Consider the following 16,621-nt stretch of genomic DNA (forward strand, 5'->3'; position numbering starts at 1 on the left):
TCAAACTATGTTTAGGGCATATGATGGTAGAATGGCATGGTTAAACCTAGAGATCTGCAAAAGATTAAAGAATATATTAGCTATTTGTTCTCATCTTATCATGCTTCATTATTATAAATGGATTTCTTAACAATCGGTTATTTTTAGCAAAGCAATGGTGTATTTGGTCCCCCAAACCTTTTCAACATTACAGATGGTTAAGAGTATAACTATAGAAGAAATCAGTCCTTCAAAATGGGGGGTTTCAATGCAATTAATAAAGCAAGCAGACTCACAGCAGAATGAGATCCAGTGCTTGGGCCAGGTATACATATATTATGTATTATTGCCACCTGATTAGGAATTTACAATGTTCAGTAATATATTCTTTGATATCACTCTTCTCAGGGCATCTTTCACTTCTTTGTTCCTTAAGCTGTATATTAGGGGATTCAGCATGGGGATCATCACTGTGTAGAAGACTGGGGCCCATTTGTCCTCTGGCTTTGAGTCCTTGGAGCTGGGTTTTAAATATACAAAGAGAGCAGTACCATAGAAGATACAAACTGCTGTAAGGTGGGAGGTGCAGGTGTTGAAGGCTTTGTGTTTGCTCTCAGTAGAACGGATCCTCAGGATGGTGGAGAGGATGAAAATGTATGAGATAAAAACAAGGACACCACTGGACAGTCCAAATAGAATAGTGGAAGCAAGGAGAATAATCTGATTGACTGTGGAATCAGACTCAGAGAGGGATATCAGTGGGGGGATATCACAGAAGAAATGCTCAATGACCTTGGAGCCACAGAAAGATAAATATGACATATTCACAGCTTGTGTCATTCCATTTACACACCCAATTAAGAAGGAACCAATGACCAGCTGTGCACAGAGTTTTGGGGACATGATGACAGAATACAGCAGTGGGCTAGAGATAGCCACGTAACGGTCATATGCCATTGTAGCCAAGAGGAAGCCTTCAGTTACAACAAAGAGAGCAAAATGAAAAACCTGAACCCCACATCCTATGTATGAAATTATTTTGCTCTCCATTAAAGAATCAGACAGCATCTTGGGAGTGATGACTGTTGAATAACAGAGATCAGCAAAAGCCAAATAACGAAGGAAAAAATACATGGGGGTGTGAAGCCTAGAGTCAACCCAGGTTAGAAACATCAGCCCAATGTTGGCTACCACAGTGATGAGATAAATTGCTAGGAAGAACAGAAAGAGAGGGATCCGATAAACATGGTGATTTGTGAGTCCTGTGAACAGGAATTCAGCCTCCTGGTTGCAGTTTCTTTCCATTATTAGTTTAGAGCATGGACTTGGCCAGTACAACGTAGAGGAACATTGCAAAATAGCAGCCACTTCTTCAGTCCAGTTACCTCTTGGAGCTTCTCCCAGAGCTGTTGAATAATGTTGACCTTTTGGTTCTTCAGGCAGGAGGCTCAGCATACGCTATTTTCCCTGCTGTCTTGGTTTCATGGATCCTCTTCAGGTAGAGTGATACAGCATCAGTATTCCTATGATAATTGTGAGGGCATGGAAAGATCAGTAAATGGCTTTGAAAAAGGAAACTAAAATAATGGGTGGGGGACATCCTGCACCGGGAAGTCTTTCATGCACTAGAAAGTACATCATGCCTGGAATATGCCTGTTACTTGTAGTGTTATGAAACCTCTTAATTGCTCTTCATTTTCTCCATCCAGAACCAGCTTCCAAGAGAAGTGGTGCTGGCTCCTACCCTGGGGGTCTTTAAGAGGAGGCAAGATGTACACCTTGCTGGGGCGGTTTGACCCCAGTGCTCTTTCCTGCCATGGCAGGGGGTTGGACTAGATGATCTACTCAGGTCCCTTCCAACCCTAGAAACTATGAAACTATGTCCCTCAACTCATTTTCTTTCTCACTATGACTGTTCTACAAGATTATTAACATCTCCAGTATAAAATTTCCGCGTTACTTGTTCTTTAAGGACAATGCTTATTTGAAAATAAAGAAGCATTTTAATCAATAAGAGAGTTCACCATTATTTTTGGTGAATCAAAGTCTGAGACAGCATAAATTATTTTTAAAAACTCAGTTCCTCACAGGAATGTTTCCCTGCTTTTGATATTCTGAAGCACAGGATATGTAAAACCTTAATCTTTTTCATTTGCACTTTCCAGGTTGGTGCCACAAGGAAACAGAGGTTTGCTAACAGAACCTGTATGTTTTTATCATTATACCAAATTATGCTTCAGTTCTGCAGTTATATAGATACAGGGGGGCTCCTCAGTTTACTTATAGTCCCAGTGTATTCTCCAAGAGCACAAGAATCAGTAGTGAAGCAAAAGCAATAGGTAAGATGCGTATAAAATTTCTTTATGAATTTCCTATAAGAGCATTCATCACCTGCCCACCTACAAATGAGTTAATGTTTCTGGCTGACATATGATCAATGATGTGGGGACTGGAATATGAATAAGATGAAGAGAGACTGAAGAACCTCAGTTCAGAGTCCAGTACAGTAAGAAATATAACCCGGAAGCTTTGGGGTGTATCAGCTGGACCCTTAGTCATAAACCACGTCACTACAGAGACAGCTTGCATTCATTTCATAAAGAGACTGTCTCAGCTTTGTAGAAATCATACTATGGCATTTTATTCTTGGAAGAGATTAAGTAACAAGAGCTGACTACAGTCGGTAGATGGGAGTGAGAGTATGTGTGCATAGAAAAATTGGTACATGTGCACGGTAAACACAGCTGTGATAACAGCATGTGCAGATATGACCAAAGTTGTTGTATTCTACGTAGTCTAAGTACTAATATTCAGTTGTAGCTATGCAGAATGCAGCACTACCTAGCAACCTGACTGGCGTCTATGGTTCTGGGTGCACTTTTTCAGTGCTGAGACTTCCTTTTCCTAACATACAAGCTGGCTGGATTAAAGCTGCCACTGCTGTGTGTTGATGTACTGCCATCACATCTAACATTGCCCTGTCGACAGATCCAAGGAGACAGCACTGGACATCATGACAAGCTGTGGTCTCACCATATCAGTGTCTCACCACTCTCCAGCATCCTGTGAGCACTGCAGGCAAGGATGCTTCTATCTAGGACTTGAAGGAGGAAGATGAGGGGGATTTGCTGACATCAGACAAATATCATAGGCCTGGAGAGAATCTGAGTAACAAAGGAAAATAGCATGTATTTGGAATTATAGTAAATAACCTCCAGAGGAAGGAGAAATAATTTCTGAAGACAACACAATTCTCAGTGGTAGGGCTGGGGTTTTCTAGCAAGATTGTCTCTCTCTCTAATGAACATTCCCCCTTTCTCTCTCCAAATCACTGCTCCTCCTCATCTCCCTGACTCTTCCTCTTCCCACACTAACGATGGGTTTATGGGCAGAAAGATGAGGTGGATTATTCCCTCTAATGTTAATGTGCTCCTTCCCCTATTGAATCTTACCATGTAATTTATGGCAGGAGCAAGGATGCTATGGAACTGACCTCTCCAGTGCTTCATTGCCTCTCCTGGCTCTCATCTCTACACTCTCCCTGTGACATGTATATATAAAGTAGGTCTTTGTGTAACCAGAAATAGGCTGGTTCCTTATTAACTCTTGTGCTATCATGAGTCAGAGAATTGGAACTCCAGGAGCACCTCTAGCCCCTGGAGGATGCAACTTCTTAACACAGCCCTTAATTTGTTTGTTTGTTTTTTTTATGCTGGTAGCAAATGTCAGACAGAGGGTGTAACTGTGTGTGGAGTAAATCAAAAAATATTTGGCCTCAAATCTCCAAGGGGTCAGACCAAAACTGCGTCCAAGAGGAAGCTTGGTTTTGATCAGTTCTTTGCTCCCTCCAGGGGCATACAGATTAGTCAATGAGCTCCTGTGTGCAACTTGACATACTGTCAAGCTGTTCTGTGACAGCTCTTTAGGCTCAGAAAGCCCAGATCACTGACATGACTATTGTGGGACAGTCAGAATTTGGATAGGTAAATTGAAGTGACCAAGTGACAAAACCTCAGTCTCTGTTTCCTGAGAAGCTGCTTTTTCCCCCTGTACAGTAACTACACAGTAGAGAGATCCAGCAAGTACAGAGCTGAGGGAGTTTGCTGATGTGGTTGCCGAGCTGCTGGCCATCATCTTTGAAAACTCATGGACATCAGAAGAGGTCCCAGATGATTGGGAAAGGGCCAACATAGTGGAAAGAGGAGTCAGAGAACTATAGACCAGTCACCCTCACCTTAGTCCTTGGAAAAATCATGAAACAGATCCTCGAGGAATCCACCTTGAAGCACTTGGAGGAGAAGAAGGTGATTAGGAACAGTCAGCATGGATTCACAAAGGGCAAGTCATACCTGACCAACCTGACTGCCTTGTCTGATGAGATGACTGGCTCTGTGGATGCAGGGAGACCAGTGGATGTGTTGTATCTTGATTTTAGCAAGGCTTTTGATACGGTATCCCACAACATTCTCACAGGCAAACTGAGGAAGTATGGGCTAGATGAATGGATTGTAAGGTACATAGAAAACTGGCTGGAGCATCAGGCTGAGAGGGTAGGAATCAATGGCTTGATGTCTAGTTGGCAGCCAGTATTAAGTGGAGTGCCTCAGGGGCCAGTCCTGGGGTCGGTTTTGTTCAATGTCTTCATCAATGACCTGGAGGATGGCACAGAGTGCACCCTCATCAAGTTTGCAGACAACACCAGGCTAGGGGGCTACACTGAAGGGTAGGGCTAGAATTCTGAGACACCTACACAAATTGGAGGATTCATAGTTTCATCGTTTCTAGGGTCGGAAGGGACCTGAGTATATCATCTAGTCTGACCCCCTGTCCTGGCAGGAAAGAGCACTGCGGTCAAATGACCCCAGCAAGGTGTTCGGCCAGCCTCCTCTTAAAGACCCCCAGGGCAGGAGCCAGCACCATTTCTCTTGGAATTTGGTTCCAGATCCTAGCTGCCCTGACCGTGAAGTAGCGCCTCCTGATGTCTAGCCTAAATCTACCCTCTGCCAGCTTGTGACCGTTATTCCTGGTCACTCCTGGCAGTGCTTGGGGGAACAGGGACTTCCCCAGTGCCTGCTGGTCCCCCCTGACTAGTTTGTAACAGGCGGCTAGATCCCCCCTCAGCCTTCTCTTCTGGAGGCTGAACAGGTTCAGGTCCCGTAGCCTCTCCTCATAGGGCCTGCCCTGTTGTCCCCTGATCATGAGAGTGGCCCGCCTCTGGGCCCTCTCCATGTTGTCCACATCCCTCCTGAAGTGCGGCGCCCAGAACTGGACACAGTACTCCAGCTGTGGCCTGACCAGTGCCACATAGAGGGGGAGTATCACCTCCTTGGACCTACTTGTGATGCATCTGTGGATGCATGACAACGTGAGGTTGGCCTTCCTGACTGCATCCCCACACTGCCGGCCCATGTTCATCTTGGAGTCAATTATGACTCCAAGATCCTTTTCTGCCTCTGTCCTGACGAGAAGAGAGTTCCCCAGCCTGTAGGTATGGTGCTGGTTGTTCTTCCGCAGGTGCATCACTTTGCACTTGTCGGTGTTGAATCCCATCCTATTCTCATCCGCCCACCCTGTAACCTGTCTAGGTCCGATTGCAGCCTATTCCTCCCTTCTAGCGTGCCCACATCCCCCCACATCTTAGCAAATTTGAACAGGGTGCTTTTTACCCCCTCGTCCAAGTCGCTGATGAAGATGTTGAACAGTACGGGCCCGAGGACCAAGCCCTGCGGAGCCCCACTGCCCGCATCCCTCCAGGTCGAAGATGACCCATCCACCACCACTCTCTGGGTGTGGCCCTCCAGCCAGTTGGCGACCCAATTGACTGTGTGGGTGTTAACACCACAGTCCCCCAGTTGCTTAATGAGAACAGGGTGAGAGACAGTGTTGAAGGCCTTCCGAAAGTCCAGGAAGACTATGTCCACTGCTACCCCTGCATCTAAGGATTTGGTGATCTGATCATAGAAGGCCACTGGGTTGGTCTGACAGGACCTGCCACTAATGAACCTGTGTTGGTTGCCCCTAAGCATGAGCTCCCCTGCTGGCCCCTCGTAGATATGCACCAGAATAATTTTCTCAAAAAGCTTGCCTAGGATCGAGGTAAGACTAACTGACCTATAGTTTCCCGGGTCCTCCTTCGTCCCCTTTTTGAAGATGGGAGCCTCATTGGCCCTCTTCCAGTCCTCTGGCACCACACCAGAGCCCCATGAGTGATCATAAAGCTGTGCCAGGGGTCCTGCTATGACCTCAGCCAATTCCCTCAGTACTCTGGGGTGGAGATTGTCCAGACCAGCTGACTTGAATACATCCAGTCCCTCCAGAAGTTCCCTAACTAGTTCCTCACTAACCCTTGGCCTAGGTGTGCCTCCCCTGGGGCCTGAGGGGGGCCCAGCGAGGGGGTGACTGTTCTGGTCCCTGCTTAGGAAAATGGAGGCAATGAAATCGTTAAATATGTTGGCTTTGTCGTCTGGTGTGATGACCAAATTTCCTAACATGTCCTGCAGGGGCCTCACATTACCTGGAACCTTCTTTTTACCCCCTATGTATTTAAAAAAGGACTTCCTGTTGTCCTTGATCCAGGAAGCTAGTTCCAATTCCATCTCTGCCTTGGCCTTCCTGACTGCCCCCCTACATCCCCGAGAAACTGCAGTATAGTCATCCCTGGTGATGGCCCCTCCTTTCCATTGGGTATATGCCTCCCTTTTAGCTAGGAGACATTCCTGGATGCTTTTGGTGAGCCATGGAGGCTTGTGTGCCCTCCTGCTCCCTTTGATCTGTGTTGGGATTACCTCCTTTTGGGCTTGGAGGATCTCCTCCTTAAGGAGCGACCACTCTCCTTGGACACCTGGCTCCCCTCCCCTCTGGGACCTCAGTGCTTCCCCGACTATTCTCCTCAGCTCATTGAAGTCTGCCCTCATGAAATCCAGGGCTGCTGCCTTGCTGCAGGCCTTTGCCACCTTTCGCTGGATGGTGAATTCCAGCAGGTGATGGTCACTGTTACCCAGGTGTTGAGCACCCGCAGCCCCCTCACCAGGTCATCTCCCATGGCCAGCACTAGGTCCAACAAGGCGGCTCCCCTGGTGGGGCTGTGCACTTCCTGGGTTAGATGGAGGTCCTGCATTCTGGCTAAGAACCTACATGAGCAGTAAGATCTGACTGACTGCTCTTCCCAGCAGATGTCTGGGAAGTTCAGGTCCCCCATGACTACCACATCCTTTGACTTCACTACCTCCGTGAGCTGACCTAAGAATTCCTGGTTGAGCTCTTCCCCTTGGTTTGGAGGTCTGTAGTAGATCCCCACTGTTAAGTCTCTTTCCCTTCGACTGCCTTGTATTCTAACCCAAAGCACTTCAGAGTGCCCTTGCTCTGATTCTTTGTTAATTGACGAGGATGGGTATTCCTCCTTAATGTAGACTGCCACGCCCCCACCTTTCCTTCCTATCCTGTCCCTCCTGTACAGCCTATAGCCCTTGACTTTCACCGCCCAGTCATGTGTTGAGTCCCACTACATTTCAGTGATCCCCACTATGTCCAGGTTGGTGTTGGCTAGCAGGAGGGTGAGTTCCTTCTGCTTGTTAACCACACTACGGGCGCTTGTGCAGAGGCATTTGAGGCCTCCTGTGGATGTGTGTACTGGCCGTCTACTTTCAGCATTACTCTGGCCCCTGTCGTTTGCCTGTGTATATGTTTCACTCGTCGGTCTAGGAGGGGCTGTACTTGTGGGTGTTGCTTGGTCTGGCAGTCTGATGATTCCTCCACCCTCATCTTCCCCTTCCCCCAACAAGCCTAGTTTAAAGCCCCCTGGAGGAGGACTGCCAATCTAGAAGAAAATACACACAAAATTATTATTGGGCCAAAATAAATCTCATGAGGTTCAACAAGGAAATGTGCAAAGTCCAGCACTTAGGATGGAACAATCCCATGCACTGCTACAGCCTGGGGACCGACTGGTTGGGCAGCAGCTCTTCAGAAAAGGACCAGCGGGGTTACAGTGGACAATAAGCTGAATATGAGCCAGCAGTATTCCCTTGTTGCCAAGAAGGCTAATGGCATACTGGGCTGCATTGGTAGGAGTGTTGCTGGTGGGTCAAGGGAAGTGATGATTCCCCTCTATTCAGCACTGATGAGGCAACATCTGGAGTACCGTGTCCAGTTTTGGGATCCCCACTACAGAAACCAGTTTAAATGACCACCAAGTCCACAGCCGTTATTCTTCTTATTCCAATCTAACTTTGTAAAGCTATTTTTTTGGTCATTCTTAGTTAGTGCTGGTCAAAACTTTTGTGGAAGAAAAGCTTTGTGTTTGTTGGAAAAAGTTGAATCAGTGGCATTGAAATATTTGGTGGGATTCTGTTGATTCTGTTGGCACATTTTGACATAAGTGAGCAAGGCAGATGGTTTCTCTGGTTGTCCTCCTAAAGCCAGGTATCCCAGCAGGTCAGCAACTATGAAAGTGGGCAGCAAGTGCTATAGAAGAACTAAACAATGGAGTAGTTCATTAGCTTGTGAGGCAGGAACCTAGGCAGTTCACAGCTCCAGGGAGCAAGAAATTCAGAATCCAAGCAAACCATCATGTGGGGAAGTAGAGAAGTATGAGAGCTCCAGAAGTGCTCGGGGGAGCTGAGGGTACAATTTTAGCTTTGCTCACCTGAAATGGCACTCACAGCCATGAGCGACTAGTGCCTCCTGAGTCTGGGGAGGCACCCACAGAATCCATCAGTGGCATCAGCGGCGGGGATGGCCCTGTCATGGAGGGCACATGCCCCCCCGCCATGTCTCCCCCACCAGTCACCTGTTCTCACAGCTGCATATGTGTTGTTTTGGGCATTTATACACACTTTGGAATCCTATTACTAGTATAGTCTGCACACTTATTCTTCATACATGTGTTAGGATGGTGAACCCTTGCATTTTCCCACCCTGTGTCTCTTGCATTTTCCGGCCCTTTTTTCTGCTGATTTATGGTAAGCCCTTGCATTGGGCTTGCAGCTGATGCACTTCACACCCTTTTTTCTTGCTTCTTTTCCCCTGATGTTTGCAATCTGCTCTTTCTCCCACTCTTTTTCCTTGGTGATTTGTGCTGAGCACTTAAAAGGTCTTGGTCCTGCAGCTGATACAGACATTGCCTATGCCCAAGTTGGAGATTTAACCATGCATAAGACCTAAGATGCTGAAGTTAGCAGAAGTGTAATGTTTGTTTTACATGTTTGTTTACTTAGGGGCTTTGAATAGTCAATCATTTGTCTAATCATTTGACTATTTGTTTAGTTGTGAAATAGAGGAGCTTAAACCAGACAGGGGAGGAAACCAATGGTATATTAAGAGGGAAAATAAAAAGTAGGCTTTTAAGATGAGTAACCGCAGATGACCGAAGGTGGTAGGGGTGACGACCTCATGCAGGTGCAGAGTGGAAAGTTTCATGATAATGGACTAATGCATAGCCAATTCCATGTAAATACAGGGGCAGAGCTGTGGGCGTAAGAGAGAGAAACTAGGCATGGTTTAATGCCAATGAATGTGGACTGGAAAGTATAAATGTATGAATACACTGATGTTCTGGGCCACTCCTCAGTTTGGTGGGGACCTGCCTGAAGTTGCCTCCACTTCAATAAAGCTGTTGAACGCAGCATGTGCTTGTGTTTAACCCACAAGTGGTTGTGCTCATGATCCCATGGGCAATTGATTAATTGGTTCCCCTAGTCATTGGGCCTCATGTGGGGTTGAGGTTTAATAACATGTATTTACAGAGCAAGCTTAGTAGGCTATGCACTGGCTAGTTAGGTCTGTGGTACCTGGGTGTAAGTCCAAGAAAAATATGAACACAAATTAAAAGTCAACAGGGGAAGACTGTGTTAGATTCCATGCTACACCCTCCCCTGCTTATATAGAAGGAGTTTAAACCCAATTCTCTGCCTTTTCTGTACAGGGTTTTAACCATCACATCACAGGTAAGAGTATTGCCAAGTCCATATGGCAAGAGATGGTCCTATTTACTGACTCTTGTTGGCAGGAATCAGGGAACCCAGGGTTTCCCTCTTCCAAAGGGAGGGCTTCATACTGAGACTAAGGAGTCTTAGGGTAGATAGATTAGGAGTAGATTAGGGTATATTGTCACTAAGAGCACCATAATTAGGAGAAGATTAACCAAACTGTGCTAAAACCTTGTTGTGCATATGGAAACTGATATTTCAGCATATATTACCCATGTGGAGTCAGCCTCAATATAATTTAGTGCAAATAAAATATTATTTGTTGGTAGTTAGCAAATATCTAACCATGTTTTTCTGTTGTAAAAAAACAGAAGGAATAGTCCTCATATTTATCCACTTAAAATGTTTCATTTATGATCAACTCATCAGCATCACATACATGTGTCCCTTTTCTTCTTCATCAGTCTCTTAAGGGCATCTTTTACTTCCTTGTTCCTCAGGCTGTAAATCAGGGGGTTCAGCATGGGGGTCACCACTGTGTAGAACAAGGAGGCCACTTTGTCTACATCCTGGGAGTGTTTGGAGTTGGGTCGTAGATACATGAATGCAACAGATCCATAGAAGAGGGAAACCGCTGTCATGTGGGAGGCACAGGTGGAGAAGGCTTTGTGCCTGCCCTCAGCTGAGCGGATCCTCAGGATGGTGGCCAGGATGAAGGTGTAGGAGACAATGATGCTCGTTACAGTAACTAATATAATAATCCCTGTGAATGCAAATATGACCATGCTGTTGATGTTGGTATCAGTGCACGAGATTGCATAGAGTGGGGGGGCTTCACAGTAAAAATGATTGATAACACTGATTTCACAGAAGGACAATCGGAGCATGTTGCCTGTGTGCACAGTAGAGTTGATAATTCCACCCAGATAACAGCCAGCAATCAGCCTGACACGGACTCTATGGGACATGGCTATTGTATAGCGCAGTGGGTTACAGATAGCCATGTAGCGGTCATATGCCATGACTGCCAGCAGGAAGCCTTCTGTAGTACCAAATAAAACATAAAAATAGAACTGGGAAAGGCAGCCAGCATATGAAATGACCTTCCTGTCTGCCAAAAGATTTGACAGCAACTTAGGTGTAATACAAGATGACAAGCTGAAATCTACAAAGGACAAGTTGCTGAGGAAAAAGTACATGGGGGTGTGAAGTCGGGAATCTGACCTTATTAGCAAAATCATCCCGAGATTCCCCACCACAGTGATGACATAGATTGCCAGGAACACCACAAGTAGGTGGACCTGTAGCTCCAGATGGACAGTGAATCCTGAGAGACTGAATTCTGTCACCATGGACTGGTTTTCTGTTTCCATTTTCTTGGTGTCTGTGGGGCAAAAACAAAGGGCGATAGTTAGAAGAGGAATGTCCTGCAGGAGTATTATTTGGATGGAACTGGTATGCTGAAATCTGTAAGTGGAAGGTTTTCAGTGCCCAGAATTAATTAAAAAGTGTCATAATGGCATAATACTAGCTATATTCTTATCACCAGGTCTATATTCCCCTTTCCTGTCCTGCCGCCACCTCCCCTCACTTGTCTCTCACCCATTGACTGCCTCAGTTTGCATTTTCATTGACTGGCTTTCTTGCATGCATACCGGCCTCTGCCTTCTTTTCTATTCTGTACAGGAAAAGGACAGAGCAACTGCAGATGCTTCCTCAGCCTGATGAAGGGTGTTTGTACCTGAAAGCTTGCAAAGAAGAATTTTTCCAATTATTTTAGTTGGTCTAATAAAAGATATTGGATTTACCCAAAGAACTTGTCTGCCTATGTCCTTAAACCAACACAACTACAACCTATACCCATGAGGGCATAATGGCTCAGAAATCTGTAATATGAAATGGTTGTGCTACAAAAGCACAGAACAGAGTCTAGGTGAAAAGATTCAATTTAAAGGAACTGGAGTGACTTGTGGGAGCTTTATAATAAGCGGTTCTTAAAGAAAATAAGAAATATGTAAGTATGGATACTTATTCTGCTTGGGCAGATTTCCTGGGTGAAAGTTGCCAACCTTTTTTAGAAATGGTCTTTCTAAAGAAAACTTGCTAAATTGCTTAGGCAGTGGAATTAGCCGGGACGAGACTGGAAGGATCAACTGGCACAACTATAATTACAGAGGGACTGAGTTTCACATGATGGCACTGTTGTTCTCATCAAATCAGACAAGCAGGGTGTTATTATTTCAAGGACTAGTGTCTCAGCAGCCACAGCAATGTGAAGCATTGTTCAACTCTTCTCATTCCTCATGCACTATGATACTTCTCTTTATCCCTCTTTTCCCATTTTCTACCGTACTTTGTACTCCTCCTATTAAATCCATTTCAATGCCAGTAGTCAGGGGAAGTCTGCTTTTGGTTTGTTTTAGAGCCAAGACAGGTGGAATAAGAAAGTGATGCTTTACATGAATTCCAGAAGGAGCTTGCCATATCCCTGGGCAGTTAATATGCAATACCACTCTAACCTTCCACCATCTGATCTGGAGCCTTAGGACTAACATTTCCTGACAGCTATAGTTTGATAGAGAGAGAAACAGAGAGAGAGAGATAGAGATGTATGAACAGGATTCCAGAGGTCAACATGCTACATATATTCATAGAAGCATTATGATAATTTCCATATGATTTTCTCTACTACTATTCACATAGGCAGGCTGCATTTTCCTTCTCACTACCACTACACGTTCATTATTTATTTCCTTAGCAATGTCCTCAGCCATTCCCATACTTTTCTCCTGAACTATTACACTTAATAAGCTACCGTTTGTTCTGTATATTTAATGTCAGACCACTAACATGCCCTTGTGTACCTTGCTTTAAATGGCAACATATTTATTCGGTTTGTTGATGTCTGTTAGTCTTTCTGGAGTGTCTGCAGTCAGCTCTGGTGATGACCTGATGTAAATACAATTTTTTTGTCAGTCGGGCACTATAATAATTTGAGTGATTTAGCCATGTTTAAACATGATTTGTTCTGATATGAAGCAAAGGTACAATTTCTATCCCATAAAAGTGTTCTGTAACTCACCTGTTTTCTTGCAACGATTCTTCTTGAATGATATCAGTGTGGTGAAAGTTACACATAGATATGGACTCTGAGCATGGGAGGATGCAGGGTTATTTCCACCCAGGGGAAATACAGAATTCTTCAGAGACCCTGTAGGGCAGAGTGAAGTCATGCTTGGCAGCTTTGGAGTTACATCATGCCAGAGAGTTTTCTCAGGAATTCTGGGCATGGGATGTGTCATAGAGCTCAAGTGTGCATAGATGAATTAGTTATTGCTATTATCTTCAGAACTGACAAGACAAAAGTTTAACGCGATATTTTTGTCCTGTTTCTCTGCAAGAGGAATTGTTGCCTCCTGTCTTTCTTGTGGCCCTTGGATACATATTAAAATAGAAATACTGGGGCTTAGACAAAAGTGCAAGCCTGCATGACTGAAAAATAACTCGTTAAACACACCACCTTCTTATACAATTCTTTGGACTCTCTGACACTCCAAATCCTTTTACTGATTTCAGTATGAAGCCATTTTAAAACACACCACTCCTTTTAGACCAGCAAAGCCACCTGAACTAAGTGAGAAAAGTCCATATTGTGTTCTGGCTTATAGTGTACTCATGGAATTGTCCAGTATGTTCCTATACCAAGATCCAATTCTGTTCTCATGGCACCTTTACAATACTGAGAAGTTCAAAGCTATAGGTTAAATCCTAATGGCCAATGGGGTGCATGAAGTGTGGTCATTCCTCAAGGACACTATCCCTGAAGTACAAAAGAAAACAGTTCCCATGAAGAAGAAAGGTAGCAGATCTGACAAGTCATCTTGGCTTAATAGGGACATTGCAGTCCTTTTGAAAAAGAAAAAAGAGGCATACACACAGTAGAAGCTAGGGACAGTCCTCAAGGAGGACCACACAACAGTGGTCTGCACTTGTAGGGAAATTTTTAGGAAAGGTAAGGTGACGACTGAGTTTAAGTTAGCCAAGGGAGTCAAGGACAATAAGAAGTCCTTCTTTAGGTATCTAGGGAGCAGAAGAAAAATGAATGGAAGTGTGGGGCCCCTGCTTAACACCTCAGGACAGCTGGTAACAGACACTCATGAAAAAACTGAACTCCTGAATGCCGACTTCGCTTCAGTATTTCACTGGACAAAGGGGAAAGACAAGCGAGATAAGGATCACAGGGGGCATGGTGGGAATGATAGCCTTCCCAGTGTGGATGATGAGCTGGTGCAAAACCAGCTAGAAAAACTAGACATTTATAAGTCAGCAGGACCAGATGGACTTCACCCAAGAGTGCTGATGGAGCTGGCTGAGGTCATTGAAGAAACCCTGGCAAAACTCTTTCAGAAATTGTGACACACAGGGGAAATCCCTATGGATTGGAAGAGGGCCAACATTGTGCCCATCTTCAAGAAGGAGAAGAGGGAGGACCTGGTCAAATATAGGCCAATCAGCTTAACCTCCATCCCAGAGAAAATCCTGGAAATACTTATTAAATAATCTGTGTGCGATACCCTTACGTCAAATGGGACATAAACCCCTCCCCATAGTGCAGGAGCCAAGTAGTAAGCTGCATGGTGCTGCTGAGGGGAGGGAACCAGGTTCTGACTGAAGGAGGTTGGCTCCACCCACCATGCAAGAAGGGTGACTGGTATGAGACTGATCTAAGGAGGATCTATGACTGCTGCACTATAGAGCATAAGACCCTGAAGGGGCTTGCACATGTGAGTGAGTCAGAACTTTGCTGCCTCTCCCATGATGGTGGAGAGTGTGTGTAAAAGACTGGGTTGTTACTTGCATCCAGGATCAGTATGACATTCATTGCTGGAAGTTGTACAATGTCCCTAGAAGCAACATAGGGCAAAATTAATTTATGAACTGACCTGAGGGTTGAGTGTAAGGGGTTCTCACTGACCTCCCACACCTCCCCAGAGACTGCTCCCAAAGTTTCATATTGCTGTAGCATATGTGTAATATCTGTTATAATAGTTATTAGTATCTTTGTTGGTATATATATTGATCCTTATGTTCTTTTCTACCTCCCCTTTTCTCCCTATGTAAATAAATTGCATATAGTTAAGTATTGAGTGTTGTCTGGTTGGAGGTTTTGAGGCTCCGGGTGCCCTTCTCTAGGGAGACTCCCCACACACTAGGAAGAGGGGCTCCAAGGCAGAGACTCCAGGGATCCATAACTGGCTGCAGCTGGTGGGTAGTTCCGCTGCCCGGGTTACACAAACAAAGCATTTGAAACTCATTACCATAAGGAATACCCCTCATTGTTAAAAGTAAAAAAACTAACTGATAACTTCTGAGACCATGCTAGTTAAACAGCTGTTAAGTATTTGTGATAAATTCTTCACTTAGCTGAGAAGGGGGTATTCATGATCAACCCCTTTTATGCCCAATAAGGTTGTAGATAGGTGTGTGTGTGTGTGTGTGTGTGTGTGTGTGATTGTAACCCCGGGGAGACTAGGGAAGCATGAACCTGCGTTGTTGGAGGAAATGAACAAGAGTTCAGAGTTCCTGGGGTTTGGCCCCTACATTCATCTTCCTAGGCACGAGTATGTTTTTACTTTTCCATTCCCTGATGTGAATGCTAGTTAAACTTATGTTTAGCTTTCCAATAAAGTGATTCTCTTGAGAAGAGACAGATGCTTTCTTTATTCCAGGGCCCTGTTCAACCAAGTAAGCTCCCTTTATCCCAATTTGGGGACAGAGAGCTTTTCTTCACCTAGCTTTACCTTCTAACAGCTTAGTGGTTAGGGAACTTGTGTAGGTAGCAGGAGATCCAATTTCTAGGCCTCTCAATAACTCAGAGAGAACACCAATCCCTGTCTTCCTGGCAAGGGACAGCTAAAACCTAATAATTATCCAAGGTATTCTCCATTCGTCCTCTTGATACAATCCTGTGGACATCCAGGAGGGGAAGATATGTGGGACTGGGACCAGAAGAGCAATTGATGGAGGGGATCACTCAGTGAGATGCCTTTTACACTAAAGGGGTTAGAGCCATGGCAATATAGAGCTCAAACCCTAAGTGAAGCCACTGAACACTGGGGATAAAACATTTTCTGTTGCAGGGTTTCACCCATGAAGCTCCCTTTCAGGACCCAGAATTTGGTCATCCATAGAGGATAATGTAAGGTTTTCCTGCAGCTATATCACCCCAGCCAAGACTTTGTCTAGATGGGTCTTAAAAACCTCCAAGGATGGATATCCACAACTCTGCATAAACTGTTGCAGTTCTTTACTACCCTCCTAGTGAGAAAGTTTTTCCTAATATCTAATCTAAACTTCCCATGCTTCAACTTGAAACTTGCTCTGTCATGCCATCACTGAGAACATCTAGCTTCAGCTTGTTTGAGTTGAAGGCTGCTATTAAATTCCCTCAGTTTTCTCTTCTCCAGACTCAGTAAGCCCAGTTCCATCAGCCTCTACTCAGAAATCATGTCCTCCAGTTCCCTAACCATTTTCATTGCCGTCTGCTGGACTCTCTCCAACGTGTCCATATTCCTTCTGTAGTGGGGGGCCCAAAACAGCACACAATATTCTGATGTGGCATCACTAGTGCCAAACAGGGGGGAATAACCAGGGGCGATGCATAGGGGGTGCACTCCCTGCAAAAAGGCAGCACTGACACTGTTGGCAGTGCCTGT

The 16,621-nt window shown here is 45.0% G+C and overlaps 2 protein-coding genes across 2 annotated transcripts; both read right to left on the minus strand.

The window, feature by feature from the left end:
* Positions 1–336: 336 nt before the first annotated feature.
* LOC149871123 (olfactory receptor-like protein COR4) lies at positions 337–1,284 on the minus strand. Its single transcript, XM_090034564.1, has one exon. It carries the CDS (start codon positions 1,282–1,284, stop codon positions 337–339), a length of 948 nt encoding a protein of 315 aa, XP_089890690.1.
* Positions 1,285–10,336: 9,052 nt separating this feature from the next.
* Positions 10,337–11,278, minus strand: LOC149871124 (olfactory receptor 5B12-like). The gene has a single exon (XM_090034825.1). It carries the CDS (start codon positions 11,276–11,278, stop codon positions 10,337–10,339), a length of 942 nt encoding a protein of 313 aa, XP_089890951.1.
* Between the last annotated feature and the right edge of the window lie 5,343 nt (positions 11,279–16,621).

The sequence above is a fragment of the Crocodylus siamensis genome, chromosome 2, assembly GCF_052110815.1.
Source record: "Crocodylus siamensis isolate JL-2025a chromosome 2, ASM5211081v1, whole genome shotgun sequence".
NCBI lineage: Eukaryota > Metazoa > Chordata > Crocodylia > Crocodylidae > Crocodylus > Crocodylus siamensis.